Genomic DNA, 27,278 nt, shown 5'->3' with positions numbered 1-27,278 from the left:
CGCGGACCCAAGAGCGGCTCCCCCGCCGCATCCCCTCCTCCCTACCCCCAGGCTCCCTCGTCCGCGGCCCTCCGCGTCCGGGGCTCCCTCCCCAGCCCTCTGGGCAGAGGTTTCCCTGACTCTGTCCTCTCCCCGTGCTCTACCTCCAAGCTCCAGTCCCTGCCCCTACTCTGCCCTCTCCAGGAGCGCTGCCTCCAGGCTCTTGCCCAACCCCCTGGGCTGAGGCTTTCCGCCATTGCGCCTCCTTCGGAGCTCTACCCCAGGTTCTCGCCTTTCACTCCCGAACACTCCGGGCGCCCTCGCCCATCCCCTTGACGTGCTTCCACATAACCAACTGGTCAACAGCCCACTTTGAACTGTCGGGGCGACCAAGCTGCAGTTTCCTTATCCGAAAAATAGGAACACTAGTCTCCATCTCATTGACTCAGGACGGGACAAGACGACCGACAAAGATTCCTCATCAGGTTTATTCCTCATTGCCATTCTTGGAATGATTACCGCCCTCATCGCTGTGGTTGGGGGAGGCGAGCAAAGGGCAGCGGATTCGAGCGCCCGCCCCCGCCCCACCCTCCCCGCCCGGGGCGGCGCAGGCCGCGGCTCTTCGTCCTCCACTGCGTCCTGCCCACGGCCCGAGCCCGGTGGCCTCCCGGCGACCCTCGGCGAGCAGCGACATGGCAGGCGGCCACAGGCTCCTGCTGGAGAACGCGCGGCAAGTGGTGCTGGTGTGCGCCCGTGGAGAGCGCTTCCTGACGCGGGACGCGCTGCGCAGCCTGGCGGTGCTGGAGGGCGCCAGCCTGGTGGTGGGCAAGTAAGTGGCGGGGCGCGCAGGGTGGGGGCCGCCACGGGCGGAGCTGGCCGCTCTTCCTCTCACTGTGCGCTGTGGAGGGAAGCGACGCCCTGAAAGCTTCCCCGCACAGAGACACATGGGTAAGCCAGCCTTTGGGGCACCTGTTGCTAACACGCCCAACGGCTTGGGCTGTCATTCCGTTTAAAGAGCTCAGAGAGGAATATCACATTGGAACGCATACGGGGTCCTGCCTCTGCTGGTAAAGTATCACTGTCCAACCATCAGAAGAGGTTGGGGTTCTCAGTGCTTCTTAAAGGGAGGCCGGGAGACCACCTTTGTCAGGGTGGCCTGTGGTTATTTTATTCTCAAGGCAGATTTCTGATTCCACCTGCATTCTCCAACTCCCTATCCCTAGAACTTTAGGATCAGCATCACTGGGCTGGAGTTATGAGACCTGAATTTTTCAAAAGTACCTTTCACAACCCCGTGGCCTCGTACACTAAAGCTTTAGAACTACGGAGAACATTTTGTCAATAATGGCCCCAAGTGATAAGAAATCAAGATTTGGCCACCAGAAAACAAGGTATTTCTCTTACTCATCTGAGTTTTCTGCCAGATGTGACTAAGAGAACAAAGTTTGAGGGCAACCTGTGGTAGCAAGGGAAGTTGGATGAGAATTTGAATCTGAAGGGCGCCATGGGGCCACAATTGCACATGATGAATGAGTCTCACAAACTGACCACGGCTTGTCTGAGGCAGTTTAGGGTTGTGCAAGAGCCCAGCTTTTAAGAGACTGTTGGTTTATTTTTATTTAATTTAATTAATTTATTTATTTATGAGACTGACTCTCATTCTGTTACCCAGGCTGGAGTTCAATGGTGTGATCTCACTCACTGTAACCTCTGCCTCCTGAGTTCAAGCGATTCTCCTGCCTCAGCCTCCAGAGTAGCTGGCATTACAGTAGCTGCTCCACAATGACCGACTAATTTTTGTTCTTTTAGTAGAGAAGGGGTTTCACCATGTTGGTCAGACTGGTCTCTAACTCCTGACCTCAAGTGATTACCAGCCTCGGCCTTCCAAAGTGTTAGGATTGCAGGCGTGAACCACTACGCCCCACCTATTTTTTTTTTTTTTTTTTTTTTGAGACAGGGGTCTAGCTCTGTCTCCCAGGTTGGAGTGCAGTGGCATGATCTCGGCTCCACCTCCCAGGTTCAACTGCAACCTCTACCTCCCAGACCCAAGCCAACCTCCCACCTCAGCCTCCCGAGTTAGCTGGGACTACAGGCGCAGGCCATCATGCCAGGCTAATTTTTGTAATTTTTGTACAGACATGGTCTCACGATGCTGCTTAGGCTGGTCTCAAACTCCTGGGCTCAACTGATCCACTTGCTTTGCCCTCCCAGTGCTGGGATTACAGGTGTGAGCCACCATGCCCAGCCTGTTGGTTTATTTTTAATTAACAAAGGGATGAAAACATTCCAGATTTACTATACAATATTGTTTAAAAATTTGCTTAGAAAGTTGAAAAATATCTACCTGGGTTGGGACCAGAGTATCTATAAAAATACTAATGAAGCTGGTGCAGTGACTTACACCTGTAATCCCAGCACTTTGGGAGGCCAAGGTGGGTGGATCACCTGAGGTCAGGAGCTTGAGACCAGCCTAGACAACATGGTGAAACCCTGTCTCTACTAAAAATACAAAAATTAGCAGGGCGTGGCAGTCCACATCTGTAATCCCAGCTATTCAGGAGGTTGAGGCAGGAGAATCACTTGAACCTGGGAGGCGGAGGTTTCAGGGAGCCAAGATGGCACTGCACTCCAGCCTGGGTGACAGAGGGAGACTCTGTCTCAAAAAAAAAAAAATTATACCAATGCACCAACATAAAGTCTTGGGTTCCAACACGTGTTCTATGTTCACAGCAAAACCACAAAAAGTACAGGGAAAAAAAGGAGAGAGTTGACTTGTGGTCTGGAAGGTGGGGCCTTTTCATTCAAATCTATTACATTGTTCTCAGTTTGTTGGCTTTATTACATTGAAATCAATTTACAAGAATATTGAGAACTTCGCTGTTCAAATATGATTAGCTTGGTACAGGACGGTGTTGTTTTTATTTTCACTTACTACCATCACTATCTTATATATCAGGTTGATGCAAAACACAAGTATAGAATTGGAATAACTATCTGGTGATCTGAGGTGCTTTGAAATATGTCTTCCACCGTCATTATCTGAATATTTTAAGGTAAAAGTGTTTTCAGGGTGAATTATTTAGGTCATTGTCTTAAATTTTCACATCACTTCCCTTATGTAGAACTTGTGTGTTCAAAGACAACTTGATCCTGCTTCTCCTTTTGGTAGACGAGAAGAATATAAGCTGTGGGTGGGTGTGTAGGGAGGGGGTACTGATTAAAAGCACAGAGAAGTGGAAGAAAGTTCCATTTCAAAGCCCAGAAATGAATGGATTTTAATGGTGTGTTCTTTTTTTTTTTTTTTTTTTTTTGAGTATATACATACCATAGTATGTCCTGATTAGAATGAACCTCAGTGAGATCAACTAATAGTCAATCCCCTATATGCTATAGATATATAAATGAGTCCTGGAAAAAAATATAATTTGAGGGGCACAAGAAATTCCCCCCTCCTAAAAATAAATATCTCAGTGATTGTCTGCCATAGGGTATAATTCCACCATTGTAACCATTATAGTCATTCATTTATGTCTTTAAAGTTATGTCATTCTTAAATTTTCTCTCTCTCTCTCTGTCAATCTCTCTCTCTCTCTGTGTGTGTGTGTGTGTGCACATGCATGTGCACGCATGCATGTGTGTGTATGTGTGTAGGTTGTAGTTGATCTTGAAGAAGCTCCCAGGTGTGGAAAATAAACACAAACTGTCACCTAGTTTACAATTGTCCCATCCAAAGGCTAAAACCTAGATGATGTCTAAATGAACAAAACAAACAAGAATTAAAATATAGATTCACACACAAGGACCATTTGTTTTAGCACTTCAGAGGAAAGGTAAAAATGGAAAATGTTGAAAGAAAAATTGATGGGTTTTTATTTTCCTTCCTAGAAGCCAATAAAAGAGTCAGGTAGACCATGAACCTAAAATAGGACATTTTCATTCATTCACAAATATGTGCTCAGCTCAGGGGATGCAAAAATGACTAATAATCATTCTGATCTCAAAAAGCCCAAAGTCTACTGGGGAACAAGACACACGAAAAGATAATTATAATGCAGTATGGTAAGCACAAAGGTAGAGAGATGTGTGCACATAGGCTTATTATAAGAGATGGCACAGAGGAGTGCCTGAACCAATGGGAGAATCAGAAGAGGTTTCAGATTTATCCATCTGAAAAAAAAAGACCAATTTTTAGGTTTTAGTAACTGAGACAGTGTTTGTGCCGATTCTGAATTTTCACAAAGCACCCTGAGAGCCACTCAAAGAAGCATCATCCTCCTTAAATCATCTTCATTACTGTTTCCATTATGATCATTATACTTTAGCTCCTCAAGGGGGGTCTTGCTTGCTAATTTGCTTTACTTTCAGAAGATTCTTCCTAAACTTCTCAGAATAGAAAGTAAATAAAACCACACATGTCTGTTATTTTTATCCCCTAAAAAAGTACATGTGACATAGGTTCATTGTAGGAAAAGCAAATACAGATGAACAAAAGGAAAGTCACTCAAACCCCATCATTAGGTGAACTAACGCCAAGATTTAGTGCTTCTCCTGTCAGATGTTTTCCTTTGCATATAGAATCATATAAATGTGCATGCTTTAGAAAAGGAAGCTACATGTATTGTTTTGTACCCAGGTTTTTTTCGCTTAATAATAAATAGTGAAAATCTTACCACAGCAGTAATATATGTCTTTATAATTTTAACAGCTACCTTAAAAAAACACTTTTGGGGGAATGCCTTTTGTTAGTTTCCTTTGATACCATCCTTGGACATGAACCTTTGTTCCAACATAGGTAGGAGTCCAGCGATGAATGAGAGAACCACACTATCAAAAGGTAGATAAGCATGGGATTAGTGGGGTCAGGAAGAGGACCCAGTGCTCCTCAAAATTCTCCTCCCACACAGACGGAGAATGTTAGAGATTTATTCCTTAGGTTTGACTTTGTTAAAACGACCTCTCTTAAAGCAGTGGCAGTCATTCACTCTTTGCATAAGAGCCATTCTCTTTGTTCTTTCCCTTTCAAGTGTCAATTTCTAATCCTTTTGCTCCTTTCCATCACCAGATTCACTGCACACGGGGTAGATAATCTAACCGGGCCAGATAAAGGTTTTAATGATAAAGAATTGTTACTGTTATTTCTTTTCCTTTCATAACACCAACTCTTTACATCCAGTTTCTTCTGTTCCTCCACTCTTAACATTTTGTTAGGTTACCCCAACCACTTCTGTCCCAGTTCTGAATCCCTTATCCTAACCTGCTTTTAACAACACATGCCAACTCTCAGGATTATAGCCCTGAATCTCCATGTTGGAAGCACGAATTTGCTGTGAGTGGCCAAGACCCAAATTAACCAGTGGCTGAAACAAGATGGAAGTCTATTTCTCTTCTATGTGAAAATCTAAATGTAGGAATGCAGGGCTAGTTGATTGCAGTACCCCATGGAGTCCTCAGGAGCCGGCCCCCTGCTGCCTTGCTCTCCCGTGCATTGCCCACTTTCTTACGCTCTCTCCATGACCCAAGATGGCCACTGCATCTCTCCCTACGGTGTCTGCGTTCCAGCCAGTAAGAAGAGAAAGAGCAGGCAATCCTACTGGCTAGACGTGAGTCTCGTAGCCATACCTGACTGGTGGGAGGTGGGGAAATGTAGTCTGTATTCTGGGTGGTCACGTGTCCAACTAAAATTTAGGGCTTAGCCCTGGCACGGAGGCTCACACCTGTAATCCCAGCACTTTGGGAGGCCGAGGCAGGCAGATCACAATGTCAGGAGTTCGAGACCAGCCTGAACATGTTGAAACACTGTCTCTAGTAAAAATACAAAAATTAGCCAGGTGTGGTGGTGCATGCCTATGATCCCGGCTACTCAGGAGGCTGAGGCAGGAGAATTGCTTGAACCTGGGAGGTGGAGGTTGCAGTAAGCCGAGATCACACCACTGCACTCTGGCCTGGGTGACAGAGTGAGACTCTGTCTCTAAATAAATAAATAAATAAATAAACAAAAATAGGGCTCTGCTAGTGTAAGAAAAGGGAACATTGATCTTGGGGAACAAATGGCCATTTTCTGCTACATATATTTAATGTTTAAAATTATTTTTAATTTTAAATTTCATGCATACATAGTATGTGTGTATATATATATATATATATATATATATATACATATACATATGAGGTACATGTGTTATTTTAAAACAGTCATACAATGTGTAATAATCACATCAGGGCAAATGGGGTTTCCATCATCTCAAGCATTCATCATTTCTTTGTGTCACAAACATTCCAATTGTACTCCCTCAGTTACTCTAAAATGTTCAACATACTATTGCAGACTGCAGTCACCCAGTTGTTTTATCAAATACTAGGTCTTATTCACTGTATTTAACCATATTTTTTCTAGCCATTAACAATCCCCATTTTTCTTCTCTCCCCTTCTATTCTTCTCAGCCTCTAGTAACCATCATTCTACTCTCTATCTCCACGAGTTCAATTGTTTTCATTTTTAGCTCCCACAGATGAATGAGAATGTGCTAAGTTTGTCTCTCTGTGCCTGGCTTATTTCAGTTCTATCCATGTTGTTGCAAATGACAGAATCTCACTCTTTTTCACCACTGAATAGTACTCCATTGAGTATATGTACTACATTTTCTTCATCCATTCATCCTGGGATGGGCCCTTAGTGTGCTTCCAGCACTTAGTGTGGAAGGGCTGCAATTGAATAGTGCTGCAATTAACATGGGAAGCAGATATCTCTTTAATATACTGACTTCCTTTCTCTTGCATATAGACCTACCAGTGGGATTGCTGGATCATATTGTAGCTCTATTTTTAGTTTTTTGAGGAGCTTCCATACTGTTCTCCATAGTGGCTATACTAATTCACATTCCCAACAGTGTGCAAGGGTTCCTCTTTCTCCACATCCTCACCAGCATTTGTTATTGCCTGCCTTTTGGATAAAAGCCATTTTAACTGGGATAAGAGTATATTTCATTGTGGTTTTGGTTTGCATATCTTTGATGATGATTGATGTTGAGCACCTTTTCATATACCTGTTTGCATCCCTTCTTTTGAAAAATGTCTATTCAGCTCTTTTGCCCATTTCTTAATCAGATTATTAGCTTTTTCCTATTGAGTTGTTTTTTCCTTATATATTCTGGTCGTTAATCCCTTGTCAATTGGGTCATTTGCAAATTATTTTCTCCCATTCTGTGGGTTGTCTCTTCACATTGTTGTTATTATTATTATTATTTTGCTGTGCAGAAGCCTTTTAACTTGATGTGATCCCATTTGTCCATTTTTGCTTTGGTTGCCTGTTCTTATGGGGTATCCCTTAAGAAATTGTGGCCTGAACCAATATCCTGGAGAGTTTTCCCAATGTCTTTTTTGAGTAGTTTCATAGTTTAAGGTCTTAGATTTCAGTCTTTAATCCATTTAGATTTGATTTCATTCTTTTGCATATGGATAACCAGTTTCCTCAACACCATTTATTGAAGAGACTGTCTTTTCCCTGATGTATGTTCTTGGCATCTTTGCTAAAAATGAGTTCACTGTAGATGTATGAACTTATTTCTGGGTTCCATTGGTCTATGTGTCTGTTTTTAATGCTAGTACCATGCTGTTTTAGTTACTATAGCTCTGTAGTATAATTTGAAGTCAGGTAATGTGATTCCTCCAGTTTTGTTCATTTTGCTGAGGACGGCTTTGGCTAATCTAGGTCTTTCATGATTGTCTTGAATGTGGCTAGAGATGCTTTTTCAAAAACTCAGGTTCAAGACAGAAACACAGTAAATATTGACTAACACCAAAGCATCTGAAAACATATTTAAGTCACTCGTCAGATTTCTCACAAAATTTCCCCAAACTTTAGTAACTATTCCTTGATTTTTCTTCAGAGACGGGCTTATAAAAGCTATTGGTCCTGCCGATGATATTCGAAGACAGTTTTCTGGAGAAACTTTTGAAGAAATAATTGATTGCTCTGGGAAATGTATTCTACCAGGTATTTATCTCTTTTTCTGTAAAGCTCTACAAGTAGCTTGAATAGTTGCTCCAGAAATGTAAAGAGATAGAGTAACAGCTTGTTTTAAAGTCTCAAAATAATATTAAAAAATAATAATAGTTCCATGTATTGAATTTCTATTATTGAATGCCTAGCTGCTTTCAAACATGGTTTCACCTTGGATCCTGGTAACTGCCCCATATGGGAGTGTCATTATACCTCACAGATTAGAAAACTGAAGGTGAAGGGTGAAATGTGTTACTCCACAGTGCTAAACAGGAAAAAGGCAACCTAGCAATCAAGCCCATTCATTCGACCCCACTTCTTCCCACTCACATGCTGAAGAGAAACCACCTCTGCTGCGTTTAGGTTCAAAAACAGTAAAAGAACTTCGTTAATCCATGGCATAGGAGAGGCAAGCAAGGCAGCTGCTGCCTCTAATACCAGAAATACTCTGAATTTGTATAGCGTGTGAAACAAAGGATCCAGCTCTAGGCAGAAAAAAAAAAAAAATCCTAGAGTTTTCACTGCAATTCACTTGTATCTTTAAAGATTGACAACAGAATCAGTTTATTTTTATTTATTTATTTATTTTTTGAGACAGAGTTTCACTCTTGTTACCCAGGCTGGAGTGCAATGGCGCGATCTCGGCTCACCGCAACCTCCACCTCCTGGGTTCAAGCAATTCTCCTGCCTCAGCCTCCTGAGTAGCTGGGATTACAGGCACGTGCCACCATGCCCAGCTAATTTTTGTATTTTTAGTAGAGACAGGGTTTCATCATGTTAACCAGGATGGTCTTGATCTCTTGACCTCGTGATCCACTCGCCTCAGCCTCCCAAAGTGCTGGGATTATAGGTGTGAGCCACCGCGCCCAGCCCAGAATCAGTTTATTAACCATTATCTCCTATATTAACTATGTTGTATGGTTTCATGTAATCATCCAAAACAAGTTTCACAAACTTTGAGCTCTACACAAACGTAAGGGCTGCCTATTTATATTTTTATATAAAATTTTTATACTTTTAAATATTTACTGCATACATCGACAGAGCTTCTACCTAACGGGTTTTCATTTGTTGATTTGTTTAAGACAGAGTCTCACTCTGTCACCAAGGCTGGAGCGCAGTGGTGTGATCTTGGCTCACTGCAACCTCCGCCTCCCAGGTTCAAGCAATTCTTGTGCCCCAGTCTCCCAAGTAGCTGGAATTACAAGTGTGCACCACCATGCCTGGCTAATTTTTGTATTTTTATTAGCAAGAGGGTTTCATGATGTTGGTCATGCTCGTCTCAAACTCCTGCCCTCAAGTGATCTTCTGGTCTCGGCCTCCTAAAGCGCTGGGATTATAGGCGTGAGCCACTGTGCTGACTTTCCTTATGATTCTTGAGGGTCAGGAGACAAAGTCAGGGTGAAGTGTTACGAGAAAGAGGAATACAGCAGACAGCAAACTGAGTAGGGGCTTTTGATCTTAGCCCAATCAGAGCCAATTATGAGTCATTTAATCCATTAATTTTTTTTTTTTTTTTTTTTTTTGGAGACGGAGTTTCACTCTTGTTACCCAGGCTGGAAGGCTGGAGTGCAATGGCGTGATCTCGGCTCACTGCAAACTCCGCCTCCTGGGTTCAGGCAATTCTTCTGCCTCAGCCTCCCGAGTAGCTGGGATTACAGGCACACGCCACCATGCCCAGCTAATTTTTTTGGATGTTTTAGTAGAGACGGGGTTTCACCATGTTGACCAGGATGGTCTTGATCTCTTGACCTCGTGATCCACCCGCCTCGGCCTCCCAAAGTGCTGGGATTACAGGCTTGAGCCACTGCACCCGGCCCATAAAATATTTAATACATTCTGGAAAGACACACTTTACTGAACTGCCCCTGGATAAAAAAAAGTTTCAAGTGATTGTCTTACAGTATCTCTTTCATTAAAATACATGTCTTTCTTCAAGATAGATTCATCTTCCCGATTTCATATCTTCCCTTCTCAGAGTTGCAGGGGGAGGGGATTGTAGTCTTATGTTTTAATCCCCAGATTATTCCTTGGTGATAAATTTCATGGTTTTGCTCAACTAGCAGGTTTGACAACCTGATTTCAAAGTTTGGTTGAGCCAGGTGAGGTGGCTGATGCCTGTAATCCCTGCACTTTGGGAGGCCAAGTTGGGCAGATCATTGGAAGCTGAGGAGGGCAGATCATTTGAGCCCAGGAATTCAAGACCAGACTTCGAAATGTGGCAAAGATTAGCCTGTGTGGTGGTGCATGCCTGTAGTCCCAGCTACTAGGGAGGCTGAGGTGGGAGGATTGCTTGAGCTGGGAAGTCGAGGCTGCAGGGAGCCGTGAGTGTTCCACTACACTCCAGCCTGGGCAACAGAGTGAGATGATTTCTCAAAAATTAATTAATTAATTAAAATAAAAGCTTATTTCGTGAGCATAGACTTATTGAGCAAAAGGGGCTATATTTCTGTAAGGGATATTTTCATTGTGTTGCATCACCTCCTTCATTAGAGCTTTCTAGACCAGCCATACAACAAGTCAGTCTTCTTTCCTCTCTGTCAAGGGAACCAGACAAATTCTTCCTTTCACACTCCCTCTAAATGGATGGCCACCATCACCCTTTCCCCAGAGCAGCAGGGTAGAGTGCTACTGTCTGCCTGCTGTCTAAGTGCCATTTGTTCATTGTAAGATGACTTGATTTATTGATTACAGGTTTGGTGGATGCACACACACATCCAGTATGGGCTGGTGAAAGAGTTCACGAGTTTGCAATGAAGGTAACTGCAACAAATCACGGCAAATCAAAATAAAGCACAAACATAAAGTCTTTTGCTAAAGAGTTAGTAGGCTATCAAGCTTTGCAACATATGTCAACATATCTCTTTTTTTTTAGGAAACTTTTTTTTTTTTTTTTTTGGCTGTGTTGCCAGGCTGGCGTGCAGTGGCATGGTCTCAGCTTACTGCAACTTCTGTCTTCTGGGTTCAAGTGATTCCCCTGCCTCAGCCTCCTGAATAGCTGGGACTACAGGCACACGCCACCAAGTCCAGCTAATTTTTGGTATTTTTTAGTAGAGACAGGGTTTCACCATGGCCAGGATGGTCTCAATCTCCTGACCTCATGATCCACCAGCCTCGGCCTCCCAAAGTGCTGGGATTACAGGCATGAGCCACCACGCCCAGCCTTTTTTTTATTTTTATTTTTTTTGAGATGGAGTCTTGCTCTGTTGCCCAGGCTGGATTGCAGTACACAGTCTCAGCTCACTGCAAACTCCACCTTCCAGGTTCAAGCGATTCTCCTGCCTCAGCCTCCCGAGTAGCTGGGACTATAGTCATATACCACCATGCCTGGCTAATTTTTTATATCTCTAGTAGAGACAGGTTTCACCATGTTAGCCAGGATGGTCTCGATCTGACCTCATGATCCACCTGCCTTGGCCTCCCAAAGTGTTGAGATTACAGGCATGAGCTACTGCGCCTGGCCAACATACCTTTTTAATGGATATTTTTACTTGCCTGGGTATGGCAAACAAATGACAATAAAACTTATTTATAGCTACCCCCAAATCACTGTATTATACACAGGGCTGCTCCTGCCCACTGGTTGCTCCCTCTCTTTCCTTCCCTGCATTCTATTCCAACTCACTATCTCTAGTAGGCTTTGAGAGGGCTTCAAGGACTAGTTTGAAAATTGTCATTCATTGAAGTAAAGCTTGGAAACATGTTACTAATCAGGAAAATAAAATGTCTTGTATTTTTCTCTTTTTCAGAAAACCGAGACTTATTAAGAATCACAAAATGCGGTGGCTCAAGCCTGTAATCCCAGCACTTTGGGAGGCCGAGGCGGGTGGATCACAAGGTCGAGAGATCGAGACCAACCTGGTCAACATGGTGAAACCCCGTCTCTACTAAAAATACAAAAAAAAAATTAGCTGGGCATGGTGGCGCGTGCCTGTAATCCCAGCTACTCAGGAGGCTGAGGCAGGAGAATTGCCTGAACCCAGGAGGCGGAGGTTGCGGTGAGCCGAGATCGCGCCATTGCACTCCAGCCTGGGTAACAAGAGTGAAACTCCGTCTCAAAAAAAAAAAAAAAAAAAAAAAAAGAATCACAAAATGTAATCTGTGTTAGTCATATACTAGCTGTAGCCAACTACTAAATCTCTGGTTGGAGTCATTTTCACAAGTTTTTTTTAAAAAGAAAAAAAAAAGTGCCTCCTAGCAGCTAAACTGGCTTATTTCGGGAAAAGAAAAAAAAAAACAACTTTTTCTTCAGATGGCATATACCTTCTTCAACAAACTACAAACTGGAGCGGTCTTTAAGACTGTTTTATTTATCATTTTTATTTATTTATTTATTTATTTATTTTGAGACGGAGTTTCGCTCTTGTTACCCAGGCTGGAGTGCAATGGCGCGATCGCGGCTCACCGCAACCTCTGCCTCCTGGGTTCAGGCAATTCTCCTGCCTCAGCCTCCTGAGTAGCTGGGATTACAGGCACGCGCCACCATGCCCAGCTAATTTTTTGTATTTTTAGTAGAGATGGGGTTTCACTATGTTGACCAGGATGGTCTCGATCTCTTGACCTCGTGATCCACCTGCCTTGGCCTCCCAAAGTACTGGGATTACAGGCATGAGCCACCGCGCCCAGCCCATGACTGTTTTATTAAATCACAGAATTTCAGCGCCTAAAGCAGTCCAATTTTCTCATTGTATCAATGGAGAAAGAGATTTACAGTCCAATCCTATCATTATGTAGATGGAGAAAGCCAGGTCTAGAGAAGGGAAGGGTGTTGACTAGGGTCACCAGCTTGAGGATGGCAGAAGCCGGAAAAAAAAACTCTGGCCAGGAGACCCCCGGCTTACATCCTTTCTCTCCGCCGCACTCCTTGCTGCCCAGAGTAACTGGAGCCCAGTGGGACCCCAGGAAGAGCCTCTCTGAGTGACAAAGGTCAAGCTCCAAACTCTGATGGCCAAATAGAGTTTGAAGCTTGAGACCAGGAAACTTCCCGGGCTGCTTTAGTGGAGATTTGAATAATTGCAGTTGGGTTCCCCGCAACTCCCGAGTTGCCTAAGCTTTGTTTTCTCAAACAAGCTGAGAGATACAGGGAGGGCTGAGACTTAGCAAGTCTGATTGCCGGCTGATCGACTCTTTAAAAGATTGCAATACTTCTGTGCCAGTTTTTAATTGCCATTGCCCTGAGATCCCAACAGACCACCCACCTCATCTTCCATCTCTACCACTCCAGTCTCTTCCGGAACCCCTTCAGAGCTCCCCACAATCCAGTGTCTGGCAGACTAGGGGCTTCCAGGACTGTGTATCCCAGCACCGTTCTAATCTGATGAGTTGGTGCCCGTGCCATATGGCTTCTTAATCATCACGTAATATCGCCCCCGGAGGTAGCAGACCTGCCTGCAACTTCCTTGCATTTGCCGGCCTAATGAAGCGTGTGTTCAGTTGGCAGGAGCCACTTACATGGAAATTCACCAGGCTGGAGGAGGGATCCACTTCACCGTGGAGCGCACGCGCCAAGCCTCGGAGGAGGAGCTGTTCGGCTCCTTCCAGCAGCGGCTCCAGTGCATGATGAGGGCTGGCACCACGCTGGTGGAGTGCAAGAGCGGATACGGCCTCGACCTGGAGACCGAGCTCAAGATGCTGCGTGTGATTGAGCGCGCCCGGCGGGAGCTGAACGTGGGCATCTCGACCACCTACTGCGGGGCTCATTCAGTGCCTAAGTAATCTCAGCCAGTGGGACCAGGGTTTAACTCAAGAGCAGTGAAAACGAAGTGGAGGCTGCGTTCCCCAGGGGTGGAGGTCCATTAGCACTTTAGCTCATCCAGGGAGATGGGGGAAAGTATTTGGAAAGACCTTAATAATGGCCACACATCCTGCAGACTCGGTTTTAGGAAGGAGATTCCTTAGCTCCATCAGTCTGGTAGTCCTTTAATTATGACAGAAGAGATGTCTCGAGCTCTTTGGGTTAAGAAAAAGAAATGGACCCTTGTATGTCGTTTAAAATTACACATATTAATTTGAATAATTTCCCATGATAATTAATTAGCATTTCTAAAAGCACTTTAGAAATTAACAGTAACACTCTTCAGGAGGTAACTCAAACCTTGTGGTCTAGGTGATTCAGAGGGGTTCTCTTTTGTTCATCTGTTCGCTTACTTAACAGCAAACATTTTTGTTTTGTTGTTGTAAATCATTTTTAGCCTTCCCCGTTATCTAAAAGTTTCTCCTACATGGCTTTATGTAGCGAACTCTGTTCCTTTCTGCAGTTGCATTTCATTTGTCCAGAGTTCCTTTTGGTCCTGGAATTTCTAAATAGGAAGGCTCATGGTTCCAAGACCTAATTGAACGATCTAAAAGAAATAGGATTTGAACATGCGTAAGATGCCACCAAAATCTTAGTGCAATCTGAAGCACTGATAACTTACATATATAAATTTAATACTACAGATTTACAATCATCATTTGCAAATTTAATTGGTTAAATTTCTTTTACATTTATCTGATTTTGTGAACTCCAGAATATAAATTTCTTTTTGAAGCCAGGTGTGGTGGCTCACACTGTGATCCTAGCACTTTGAGAGGCCAAGGTAGGTGGATCGCTAGAGCTCAGGAGTTTGAGACCAGCCTGGCCAATATGGTGAAACCCCGTCTCTACTAAAAATACAAAAATTAGCCAGGTGGGATGGCGCCACGTGCCTGTAATCCCAGCTACTCGGGAGGCTGAGTCACGAGAATCGCTTGAGCCGGGGAGGTGGAGGTTGGAGTGAGCTGAAATTGTGCCACTGTACTCCAGCCTGGGCGACAGAGTGAAACTCTATCTCAAAAAATATGTGCATATATATATAGATATAGATATAATAATTATTATTTTGAGATGGAGTCCTCTTCTGTTGCCCAGGCTGGAGGGCAGTGGCATTATCTCAGCTCACTGCAACCTCCATCTCCCAGGTTAAAGCAGTTCTCTGCCTTAGCCTCCTGAGTAGCTGGGATTACAGGCACACAACACCACACCTGGCTAATTTTTGTATTTTTAATAGAGACGGGTTTTCACTGTCTTGGCCAGGCTGGTCTTGAATTCCTGACCCCATGATCCACCCACCTCAGCCTCCCAAAGTGCTGAGATTACAGGCATGAGCCACTGCGCCCAGCCTATATATTATTTTTTAAATTGACAAATAATATATTTATCGTGTAGAACATGTTGTTTTAAAATATGTATACATTGAGAAATGGCTAAATCAAGCTAATTAATATATGCATTACCTCACATACTTGTAACTTTTTGTGGGGGGTGAGAACACTTAAAATCTATTTTTAACAATTTTTAAGAAAACGATACATTGCTATTAGCTATAGTCACTGTGTTATGGAAAAATGTAAATATTTAATGTTAATAAAAATTAACCTCTTCATGTTAATTATCATCTTCAATCAGAGGAACTAAAAAAGTAACATTAAAATTTATTCAAAATTCACAAAACTAGTTATATAGAAAAGAAACATAAGTATTTAATATTTCCAGTGATCCTTGTTGTAAGGTTTTAGCATTTATATTTCTGGAATTAGGCCGGGCGCAGTGGCTCACACCTGTAATCCCAGCACTTTGGGAGGCTGAGGTGGGCAGATCACAAGGTCAGAAGATCAAGACCATGCTGTCCAACATGGAAAACCCCATCTCTACTAAAAAAATAATAAAAAAAAAAACAAAGTCGGGCGCAGGGGTTCACACCTATAATCCCAGCACTTTGGGAGGCGGAGGCTGGTGGATCACGAGGTCAATAGATCAAGACCATCCTGGTCAACATAGCGAAATCCCATCTCTACTAAAAATACAAAAATTAGCTGGGCATGGTGGCACACGCTGTAGTCCCAGGTACTCGGGAGGCTGAGGCAGGAGAATTGCTTGAACCCAGGAGGAGGAGGTTATGGTGAGCCGAGATCACACCATTGCACTCCAGCCTGGGTAACAAGAGCGAAACTCCATCTCGAAAAAAAAAAAAATATATATATATATATATATATACACAAAAATTAGATGGGCATGGTGGCCTGTGCCTGTAATCCCAGCTACTCAGGAGGCTGAGGCAGGAGAATCGCTTGAACTAGGGAGTCAGTGAGCAAAGATTGCAACATTTCACTCCAGCCTGGTGACAGAGAAACACCCCATTTCAAAAAAAAAAAAAAGTTAAGATATTTCTAGAATTATTAAAGTTTAAAATTTCACCAAGACTCTTGAGACATTCTCTATAGAAAGCAGATTTTTTTCTTTTCAAATAGAATATAAAGTGTATAATGGTCTGCTTTCTTTTTCAGTAGAAAAGATAATGTGACGTGGTGGAAAGTCTCAGTTGGAAGTGATGCCAGATCTGGGTTTGAATCCAGTTTGGCTACTTCCAGCTGGGTGATTTTGAGCTCATGATGTAACTTTTCTGAACATGAATTACTCATCTGTGAAACAGAGCTAAATACCACCCTATTCTATGTGACTGTCTTGAGAATTAGAAATAACTTGTGTAAGTGCCCGTCTCTCATAGTCCACCCCTACCCATCTACCCAAATGGTTTTGCTGAGAGCCTTCTGTGTGCCAAAGACAGGGCCGAAGTTTCACAGAAATGTTCTCCATCTGCCAATGAGCCTCTGAGGTCTACATCTTGATTCCCACTGGTAAAGCCCGAGCTCAAATAACAGCTAAAGAGCATCTCCTAAGTTACGTGGCTGCCATGTGGTAGAGCTCCATGTCTATTGACTCTAAAAGCCCAGGCTTTTCTAACATATAACTACTGCAGAACTTTATTTTATCTATTCTTCTTTTAATTTTTGTTTGTTTGTTTTTGTTTTGAGACAGGGCCCTGCTCTGTTGCCCATGCTGGAGTGCAGTGGTGCAATCATAGCTCACTGCGGCGTCAAACTCTTGGGCTCAGGCTATCCTGTTGCCTCAGCCTCCCCAGTTGCTGGGATTATGAGTATGAGGTACCATGCCCAACTCTTCCAGAATTTTAGAGAGAATTTCAGAGCTTCCTACCATCTTCCTCCCCCATGTTCCCAGATGGTGAAGCAGAAAACCTAAGGCAGGTGCTTTGGGAAACATTGCAGAGGAAGAAAAGGGTAGGGTGGTAGCTGGGTTCAGGTAAGGGGACCACAGGTGGGTTATCATGGGGGAGTATCTAGAATGCCCTCTGAATGTCCTTGACAGAAAGATTAAGCTTTTCTTTTTTCTTTTCTTTTCTTTTTTTTTTTTTTTTTTTTTTTTTTGAGACAGATCTTGCTTTGTTGCTCAGGCTGGAATGCAGTGGTGAGATCTCGGCTCACTGCAACCTCCACCTCTCTGGCTCAAGCAATTCACCTGCCTCAGCCTCCCAAGTAACTGGGATTACAGGCGCACGCCACCATGCCTGGATAATTTTGGTATTTTTAGTAGAGATGGGGTTTTACCATGTTGGCCAGGCTGGTCTCAAACTCCTGACCTCAAGCGATCTGCCTGCCTTGGGCTCCCAAAGTGCTGGATTATAGGCATAAGTCACTGCAACCAGCCAAATGAAGCTTTTCCACCAGGTATTCTTGCTGGCATCCCCAAAGATAACACAGGGCTGCCGGAATGGATGAACCATTTGAGTCTCTGTGTATAGGGTCAGTGCATACAGAGCACTTGTCAATACCTCCACTATATAGACATGGCTCAGAGAGTGAAGAGTCCTGAGGTACAGCTTTGAGTCTTTCTCTACCTTTCTGAGGCTTGAGTTCATGTACCTATACTGCTCCTCAGTTCTTCAAGTGCCAGATATCCTTACCTCTTTTTTTTGTTTTGTTTTTAATATTTGCCCATGGAAATCTCATTTTTTGCCCCCCAGAGGAAAAACTGCTACTGAAGCTGTTGATGACATCATCAATAACCACCTCCCAAAGCTGAAGGAACTGAGCAGAAATGGGGAAATACATGTGGACAATATCGACGTATTTTGTGAGAAGGGTGTCTTTGATCTCGATTCCACCAGAAGGATTCTTCAAAGTGGAAAAGATATAGGGTTACAGATTAACTTCCATGGGGATGAACTCCACCCGATGAAGGCTGCGGAGGTGTGGTTGACCTTTAATTTTTCCCTTGTCAACATCCATTCTTGCACATTCATGTCATGGGAAACTTAGTTTGCTCAAAGCCCTCTGAAAAGATACGGAATGGGGAAATTTGTTTGAACAATGTACAGACTGGTCTGGCTGAGCCTTGAAAACCCTGACTTCTTATTAAAAACTTACTTTTTTGCTGATCATTTACTTTCATTATCATCTGCTGGTAACGTTAGTATTAATAGAAAAAGAATTACCTCAGTGATCTCTTTTATTGAATTTCTTTCTCGAGACGGAGTTTTGCTTTTGTTGCCCAGGCTGGAATGCAATGGCATGTTCTCGGCTCACTGCAACCTCCATCTCCCGGGTTCAAATGATTCTCCTGCCTCAGTCTCCTGAGTAACTGGGATTACAGGCATGCGCCAGCGTGCCCAGCTACTTTAATATTTTGAGTAGAGACACGGTTTCTTCATCTTGGTCAGGCTGGTCTCAAACTCCCAACCTCAGGTGAACTGCCCGCCTTGGCCTTCCAAAGTGCTGGGATTACAGGCATGAGCCACCACACCCGGCCTCTTTTACTAAATTTCTAATCTATTTTGCTTGGCACACAAAGCCACACTAGCACAGTATATTAATTTCACTTGCACCTTCTCAGATCTTTCTGTGGCAGCATCCACATCATTTTAGGGGAGTGCACCACAAATAGCCACAGGGTGATTTTCAAAGCCATATATCTTTGCTCAGACTCATTCACTTATTCATCCTTTCAACAAAAATGAATACTGTGTGCCAGACACCGTTCTAGGCATTCAGCATTCAACAGTAAGACAAAGTCCCTGCAGTCATGAGTCTAGGCTTCTCTCTCTAAAGCCTCAGACCTAAATAAACAACTGCCTTTGGGGCATAAATACAGATACAGATACTCCACCTGCACTCCTCTCAACTACTTTATATCCAGCTTGATCTCTTAGTGTCACTTCCAATTCTCGTCCCATTTTCTGCTTCAGTGAATGACACCATCACCTGTCGGTTGTTTAAGTCAAAACCTTGGATATCATTCTGACTGCCGCCTCCCCCTTACCTACCACATTTCATCCAACCACCAAGTCCTCCCAGTTCTCCCAAATAGCTCTAGATCCCCTTCTCTCACCTCTGACCCATAAGATGCATGAAATTTTCTGTTTCACAAAATGTCTGAAAGTATTTGTGTTTACGAATAGTTTTTGAAGCAGCGCAGCAGCTGATTTTTAGATGAGTGCCCATTACAAACCTTTCACCCATTTGGGGGGATTGAGTTTACAACAGTGGGTTGGCAAGGAATCTTGACAATAAAACGCTGTTTCTCTTTGTAGGAAAAACAATTTAATGGAACTTCATCGATTCCTTGTTGCTGTTTGTTAAATCTTTCCTTCTCTGTCCACTCTCCTTAGCTTGGGGCTGAACTGGGAGCCCAGGCAATCAGCCACCTGGAAGAAGTGAGTGATGAAGGTATTGTTGCCATGGCAACGGCCAGGTGCTCTGCGGTCCTTCTGCCCACCACAGCCTACATGCTGAGGTAAGGTCGTTTTTCATCCCAGACCCAAGAGCTGCAAGTACAGGCTGTGAAGACATAGGCGTCCAAAGTGCCGGGATGTTATTTCATTGCCCTTAAAAATCCCTCAAAAATGCAGATGAAGAAAATTCAGCTCGTGAAGATACCACCCTAGACTCGTGTTCATAAATGAATTTCCCTGAGGAAGGAACTTAAAGCCAGATAGCCTTTGGGTAGGAGGATTATTGAGGATTATTATTCCTGGATTTTGGAATTTTCCAATTAAAAAGGATTACTATGCATTACTTTTATAATTAGTAAATAATGAAATAGATGCTATACTTTTAAATATATGCATAAGATATTAAGGATATTTAGCAGTATTCAGGATCTGCATGAGCTGTTTTCTAACGGGATGTTAGTGGGTACCATAATTGTCATAAATCCTGGGGGTGGTAGGAAAGAGGAGACATATTTTGTAAAATCTCCCCAGATATTTTGCTGTATGCTGGCTATGAATTGAGTACCCTTAGTCCATCTGTTGCTCTAATTCTAACCAATATGAGATCTGAGGTCTTCTGACCCTTCCCACTGTACCACCTACTTACATGACAGCCCCCAAGTTTGTGATCTGGGAGGCCAACAGTCAAGAGGAAGTTTATCTTCTCTTAGGACTAGGTGCTTTCTGTGCAGCTAGGATACGTGGTCTTTTGTATGGGGAGTCATTCTGCAGTTAAGACAGTGGTTCTCAACCCCAGGGTGATTTTGTTCCTTAAAGGACATTTGGCAGTGTCTGGAGACATTTTCAGTTGTCACAAGTAGGGGATGCTACTGGCATCTACGGGGTAGAGGCCAAGGTTGCTGCTAAACATTCCTCATTGCACAGAACAGCTACCCATAACAAAGAATCATCCAGCCCAAGACATGAATTGTGCTGAGGTTAGGTAAGACCAGGCTCCGAGTCACTTTCAGAAGAGCGAAGAAGGGAATACTTCAGTGCTTTTCACAAATCCACTATGATTTTATACACACATGTATGAAATTATACCTTTCTATCATTATTACTGTTCTTTTAATTTAAAGATTAAACACAATGTAGACTACAATCAGGAAATAGCAATAACTGTTTTTGGTATGACCAATGTCTTATACATTTCCAGTGTCATCAATCTAAGTCATCAATCAATATTTAATTTGGTTAATTCCCTACCACCCAAGAAATAAGTTTTTTTGGCTTGGTGTGGTAGCTCATGCCTATAATCCCAGCACTTTGGGAGGCTGAGGAGGGCGGATCACAAGGTCAGGAGATCGAGACCATCCTGGCTAACACAGTGAAACCCCATCTCTACTAAAAATACAAAAAAAATGAGCCAGGCGTGGTGGCACGCACCTGTAGTCTCAGCTACTTGGGCGACTGAGGCAGGAGAATCTCTTGAACCTGGGAGATGGAGGTTGCAGTGAGCTGAGATCACACCACTGCACTCCAGCCTGGGTGACAGAGCAAGACTCCATCTCAAAAAAAGAAAGAAAGAAAGAAAGAAGTTTTTTTGTTTGTTTGTTTCTTTCTTTTTTTTAAAAAAAAAAAAAAAAAAAAGGCTTTCTTCAGCCAGGCATGGTGGCTCACGCTTTGGGAATCCCAACACTTTGGGAAGCCGAGGTGGGCAGATCACTTGAAGTCAGGAGTTCAAGACCAGCCTGGCCAACATGGTGAAACACCACCTCTACTAAAAATACAAAAATTAGCCATGCATGGTGGCACATGCCTGCAGTCCCAGCTACCCGGGAGGCTGAGATAGGAGAATCACTTGAACCCGGGAGGCAAAGGTTGCAGTGAGCCAAGATCATGCCACTGCACATCAGACTGGTCACCAAAGTGAGTGAGACTCCATCTCCAAAAAAAAAAAAAAAAAAAAAAAAATGCTTTCTTCAACTTGTCTTGAATCTCGTGACATGGAGCAAAATCCCAAGACTTTGTGGTACTGGAAGGCAATTCAGCATTAAAAGTCTGAACTTCGTTCCTATTGCCAGCAAAGGCTGTCATCTGCCATTGCCACAGACAGGTTTAGCCTCCTGTTAGGACCACAAGGGAGTCAAAGTGAGGCCACACTCTTCTTTCTGGCTTCTCGTTTCTGTATTTTTCTGTTCTCTGCATCAGGAGAGACCAGCAAGTCCCCCTGCTCTCCCGCGAATTCGCTCTTGAGACCAGCCTGGCCACCATGGTGAAACCCCGTCTCTATTAACAGTACAAAACTTAGCTGGGCATGGTGTCATGCACCTGCAATCCCAGCTACGTGGGAGGCTGAGGCAGGAGAATCTCTGGAACCCAGGAGGTGGAAGTTGGAGTAAGCCAAGATCACGCCACTGCATGCACTCCAGTCTGGGTGAGAGATGGAGGTTCCATCTCAAAAAAAAGCATAATGTAACCTCATTTATTGTTTAATTTTGGAGTCACCAAAAAGCTTATTAAATTTCAAAACCATTTGTAAGCTATATTTTCCTTCCTTTGCAAAAATGCCTTAATATGTAAAAAGATGGATGAGATAAACAATCATAAATTAAATGTTAGTCATATCTAAGTAATTTCCAAAGCAGAGTGATAAAAATCAGGAGTCCTGGGATTATAAAATGTAACTCTACCACTTATCATTTAACCTTGAATTTCTGCTTCTTCCAGAATACGAAGGTGTTAACTGTCTCATGGTCTCTTCTATTCTGAACAGCTGTTCTACAAAAGTTCAAATTCTAGAGACTGATATATTTTCTTCCTCCCTTTAGACTGAAACAACCTCGAGCCAGAAAGATGTTAGATGAAGGAGTAATAGTTGCTCTGGGCAGTGACTTCAACCCCAATGCATATTGCTTTTCAATGGTAATTATTTTTTTGCATGTGCCTTTCTGAGCAGAGTATTTACCAAGCATATAAATAATTTCAAAATATTTCACTAGCTATTAAAACAGTCTAAAAGATCTAAAAATATTTTTCTGTGGAACAAGAAAAAATGGGGTGACAGCATTGTAATTGGATTTTTCTGCCCCACGTAAATGCCTGCAGGCATAGAGAGAGGAGAGAAGCTTCTATGTGCATCATTTTCCGATTCAGCTTTGAGCACTGTGGTTTTATAGTAACCCATTTCCTTTCCTCAGAGAATAGCATAAACTCTAAGAGGTCTTAGTAAGGGTGGAAGTGAACTTCATTGTGTGTAGTAAGTTGTCTTGAAAAGTTGTCAATAAATATTAAATACACAATCCCTATAATAAAGGAATCTTTTCCAAAGTATAAGAACCTTTATGTATAAACTTAGATTTTTCCCATTGCAACTGAGCCAATTCCTCCTGTACCTTTAAGTGCCTTTATTTCTTGTACTGTGTTGAGAAATGTTTTAAATTGCAGTTGCCATATGTCTCTTTTCTCCAATGCTTTTCTATTCCTGCCTTAGCCAATGGTCATGCATCTGGCCTGTGTAAACATGAGAATGTCCATGACTGAGGCCTTGGCTGCTGCCACCATCAATGCAGCTTATGCACTGGGAAAGTCTCATACCCACGGATCGTTGGAAGTTGGCAAACAGGGAGACCTCATTATCATCAATTCATCCCAGTGAGTGTGCTCCCAACTTAGCTCTTTTATATTATGCCCACAGTAGTATATAGATGAGTCCTAAACCCCTTTTCCACTAATTATTAGTGTCAGGCTCTGTCTGGACTCAGACACTACCCTGACCTCTCTATCTTGATCCCTTTCCAGTGAGCAAGGCTACTGACAGGTCCTAAACTACAGGGTAGACCAAGTTTTCCAGATCTCTTCATCTGTCTTGTATCTGTCATAGATTTCCAGGTTTCTGCTCTGTTTACCTGGACTTTGGCCATATTTGCCCTCTGGCATGTGTTTGCGTTTTCTGCTTGGCTTCTGTTTTCGGCTTGATCCCAACTCTGTCTTGTCACCCTGGTTCTGATTCATTCCCTCTCTGATGGCTCGTGCCGACTGGATCCCAAGAGCTTAAACTTAGTTTTCCTGTTCCTGGTGGCTTATCATTCACTCACCCACAGTCTGTTGCCACCTGGGCCTCCAGTGCAATAATTTGGGTCTGTATTAGTCTGTTGTTAATGCTACTAGTAAAGACATACCTGAGACTGGGCAATTTATAAAAGAAAGAGGTTTAACTGGCTCACAGTTCTACTTGGCTGGGGAGGCCTCACAATCATGACAGAAAGCAAAGGAGGAGCAATGTCATGTCTTACCTGGCAGCAGGCAAGACAGCGTGCTCAGGGGAACTCCCATTTATAAACACATCAAATCTTGTGAGACTTGTTCACATCACCAGAGCAGCATGGGAAAGAACCACCCCCATGATTCAGTTAACTCCCACCAGGTCCCTCCCACAATGTGGGAATTATGGGAGCTGAATTATGGGACATAGCAGCCAAAACATGATATGGTTTCAAAATGAGATTTGGGTGGGGACATAGCAGCCAAAACCATATCAGGGTCTTACTGTTCTAAATCTACAAGTTGTAAATCCTATGGCTACTTGACTCTTATCAGCCCATTTTAGCCCTTAGACCTCATGTCCTCCAGAGAGAGCTGCTTTAGAATTCTCTCCATGATCAGAAACCATTCCCTGTATTGAATGTAATGCTGATAGTGACATTTATGCATCATTTAATGAAGCAAATGTTTTAAGATCAAGTACTTAAATGATATTACTAAACAATGTTTGATTTACCATAGACCAGTTAGTTATATACTCTTTTTTTAGAAAGCCCAAATACCATTGGCTGGGTGTAAATAAATGTGTAGGGGATGCATTTTAAAATTAGCATTTATTGATAAAGTGATAATTTTTACTCACACACATTGAAGTAATATTTGTTTTTGTTTTTGTTTTTTTAGATGGGAGCATTTGATTTACCAGTTTGGAGGCCATTACGAATTAATTGAATATGTTATAGCTAAAGGAAAAGTCATCTATAAAACATGATAGATTTGAAAAGAAAAGACTTTTTGACTATATGAAATAAGTCTATATAGTTACATTAAAAGTTAACACCTTAGTATTTACCAGAATTATATCACTTAAACCTAAATATACTTCAATGTCTTTTTAAGTCACTCAAAAAACCCAAGGGATAGATTTATTTTCATTTAACACATGCATTTGACATATAAACAGGTAAACCTATTATGATTAAAATCACAAAACATCCAATTATTTCACAAATATTGTTTACAAATATTCTGTAGATTAATATGATGGGATATCACAAAAATGCCTTTGTGGTAAAAAATAGGCTAGGCTTAAAATTTCCATCTTGTATCTGTATTTAACTTTCCAGTTTTTAAACTATATTTGGTGAATATTGAGGGATAGAAAGAAATCTAAGTGATATGCCCCAATGAAGCTAAAATGTAGTCTTCTGTTAAGCAAATAGTATTTCCTTTCCCCAAGTAGTTTATTTTCTAGATGCTTTTCAAATGAATTAATGTCCTCTGATGAAGAATGTTGTTTCGTTTCTAAGGTCTTCTCAATCTCAGCAATAGAGCTTCCCAGCAACACTCAAGATACATCATTTTATACACAGGCCTAGGGGCCTTCCTGAAATAGATGATTTTTACCAAATACAATCATGTAAATTTTTTTGGAAATTTAAAAGAAATTTTGATTCTTCACATTACAGTTGGGTAAAACACATTTTACAGCTCTCAATAAATATTTGCTGTCACTCTTATTGTTGTTTCCTTTCAACCTGGAAGTAGATCAGCAACTTTTTTATTAGAGTTTTTCAGGAAATTTACAAAATTATTTGTAAAGAATGGCTAATAATTTACATATAAAGGGGTGTTTTAAAAGCCATGTAAGTTTATTTGAAATCTTTCTGGACACAGAGTCTTGCTCTGTCACCCAGGCTGGAGTGCAGTGGTACAATCTCGGCTCACTGCAACCTCTGCCTCCCAGGTTCAAGCAATTCTCCTGCCTCAGTCTCCGAGTAGCTGGGACTACAGGTACATGGCACCATGCCTGGCTAATTTTTGTATTTTTAGTAGAGACGGGGTTTCACCATGTTGGCCAGGCTGGTCTTTAACTCTTGACCTCGTGATCCACCCACCTTGGCCTCCCAAAGTATATCTGAAATCCTTTTAAATGTTTCAATCATCTTCAAAATCATTTCTTCCTATTTAGGAAGAAATGATTTGAGAAGTAAAGATTAACTCTCCAAATGATCACTAACTTCAGGTTCAGAGAACCTGAATGCATGAGGCTTTGCTGTAGTCAATATAAAGCAACTCAAAATGCCCTTTATTGGAAGGTTAAGGGTAACATTGCACATTGTTGTCATTACAGTGGGGTCTCTGGAGCTCTGAACCTCGTGTGATTGAGAGAGTGTGGGGGCACACAGTTGCTGTGTGTGATGCCTCTCCTGTGACCAGTCACCTAGGCACTGTAGGCCTTTGGGATGCAGGAGATAGACATAAAAGCCAAAATAAGTGTTCCACTCATCCCAGGAACTCAAGCAACACAAGGTTATATCCTTCTGTTGAAGAAACAAGAAGGTGAAGCACATCTGATTTCTCAACTAGGAGGTATTCACTTTAAACAAATAGCATTCATGCCTTTTTTGATTCAAGATAGAAGAAGACATCCACCCCAAACTGCCTTAGTTCTCCCAGGCCCGTGTGCTGTAAGTCCATGCAACTCAGGGGAGTTTGCTAGAAATGCAAAACCTCTGGTTGGACCCAGACCTGCTGAGTCAAATCTGCATCCTAATAAGCCCCAGGTGATTCACATGCACGTTAAGGTCTGAGCAGCTCCGAGTTCTAAGCCCTGGTCACACCAATATTCACACTGTTCCTTATGGGACAGTGAGCTGCTCAGGGCCTTGAGCGCGGTTCCCTCTGCCTGGAATGCTTTCCTTCTCTTCCTGACGTGGGAAATTGGAGCTGGCTGCTCCTCCTCACATTTGCACACTTCTATGGCCTTGTAATTTAACTGTCTTTTCCACTTGGTTGCAAGTTAATAGACAGCAGGGACTCCATTGTGTCTCCAGAATCTAGTAAGGTGACCGATTCCTAGCAGATGATCAGTTGAATGAATTAATGAATGACTGTACAAACATACAAATAGTCACAGTAAAAATTACTTATCAAAATACACTGCTGAGCAGACCAACCCAGGGGTGCAGTACTAAGCAAAATACTTCTTCTGTGGATGGGAAAGAGCATATGAATTCCTTCACAGAATGCCAAAGAATGATGCTCACAGGTGAGTAAAACCAAAGAAGCAATTCCAAGCTGAGGTGTGGGGAAGGAGGCTGCCATTTCAGCTTTGTAGGTTGGGTATGATTTTGATGGAATATCAAGAAGTGTTCAGAAGATGGGTGTTAAACATGTGCTCTGAATGAAGAGACCCCTCCAAACAGGCTTTGTGTGAGCAACATGGCTGTATATTCACCTGGATGCAGGCAGGCTGAGTCTGAAAAGAATCAGCCAAGGGTGGTGAGATAGGAGTTGGTTTTATAGGTTTGGGGTAGGCAGTGGAAAGTTACAGAAATTACAGTTTAAGGTGGTTTTTGCAAGCTGGGAGGGGGTTGTAGGGTCTGGAGTCATGAGGTTGACCAAGGTTGGTTACAAAGTCCAATTGCCTTATCAGTTGAGGCAGGAAGAAGGAACAATAGAAGAATGTCTCAAGTTTATTACGCTCAGCAGGGGTTTATCATTAT

At 42.7% G+C, this 27,278-nt stretch overlaps 1 protein-coding gene across 2 annotated transcripts; it reads left to right on the top strand.

Annotated features, from left to right (window-relative positions):
* Positions 1 to 515: 515 nt before the first annotated feature.
* Positions 516 to 25,854, top strand: AMDHD1 (amidohydrolase domain containing 1). 2 transcript variants are annotated; one of them, XM_003929586.4, is made up of 9 exons: positions 516 to 808; positions 7,866 to 7,972; positions 10,673 to 10,737; positions 13,412 to 13,689; positions 17,818 to 18,043; positions 19,462 to 19,586; positions 22,338 to 22,431; positions 23,000 to 23,160; positions 24,454 to 25,853. In XM_003929586.4, exons 1-9 carry the CDS (start codon positions 672 to 674, stop codon positions 24,539 to 24,541), a joined length of 1,281 nt encoding a protein of 426 aa, XP_003929635.1. In that variant the 5' UTR covers positions 516 to 671; the 3' UTR covers positions 24,542 to 25,853. The 2 variants fall into 2 exon arrangements, with proteins under 2 accessions (XP_003929635.1, XP_010338480.1); XM_010340178.2 differs by having other exon boundaries at positions 600 to 808; positions 25,080 to 25,854.
* Positions 25,855 to 27,278: the final 1,424 nt, after the last annotated feature.

This window comes from Saimiri boliviensis, chromosome 7, assembly GCF_048565385.1.
Source record: "Saimiri boliviensis isolate mSaiBol1 chromosome 7, mSaiBol1.pri, whole genome shotgun sequence".
Classification (NCBI taxonomy): Eukaryota; Metazoa; Chordata; class Mammalia; order Primates; family Cebidae; genus Saimiri; species Saimiri boliviensis.
Note: the sequence above shows the minus strand (reverse complement) of the source record. Positions and strands in the feature narration are given on the sequence as shown.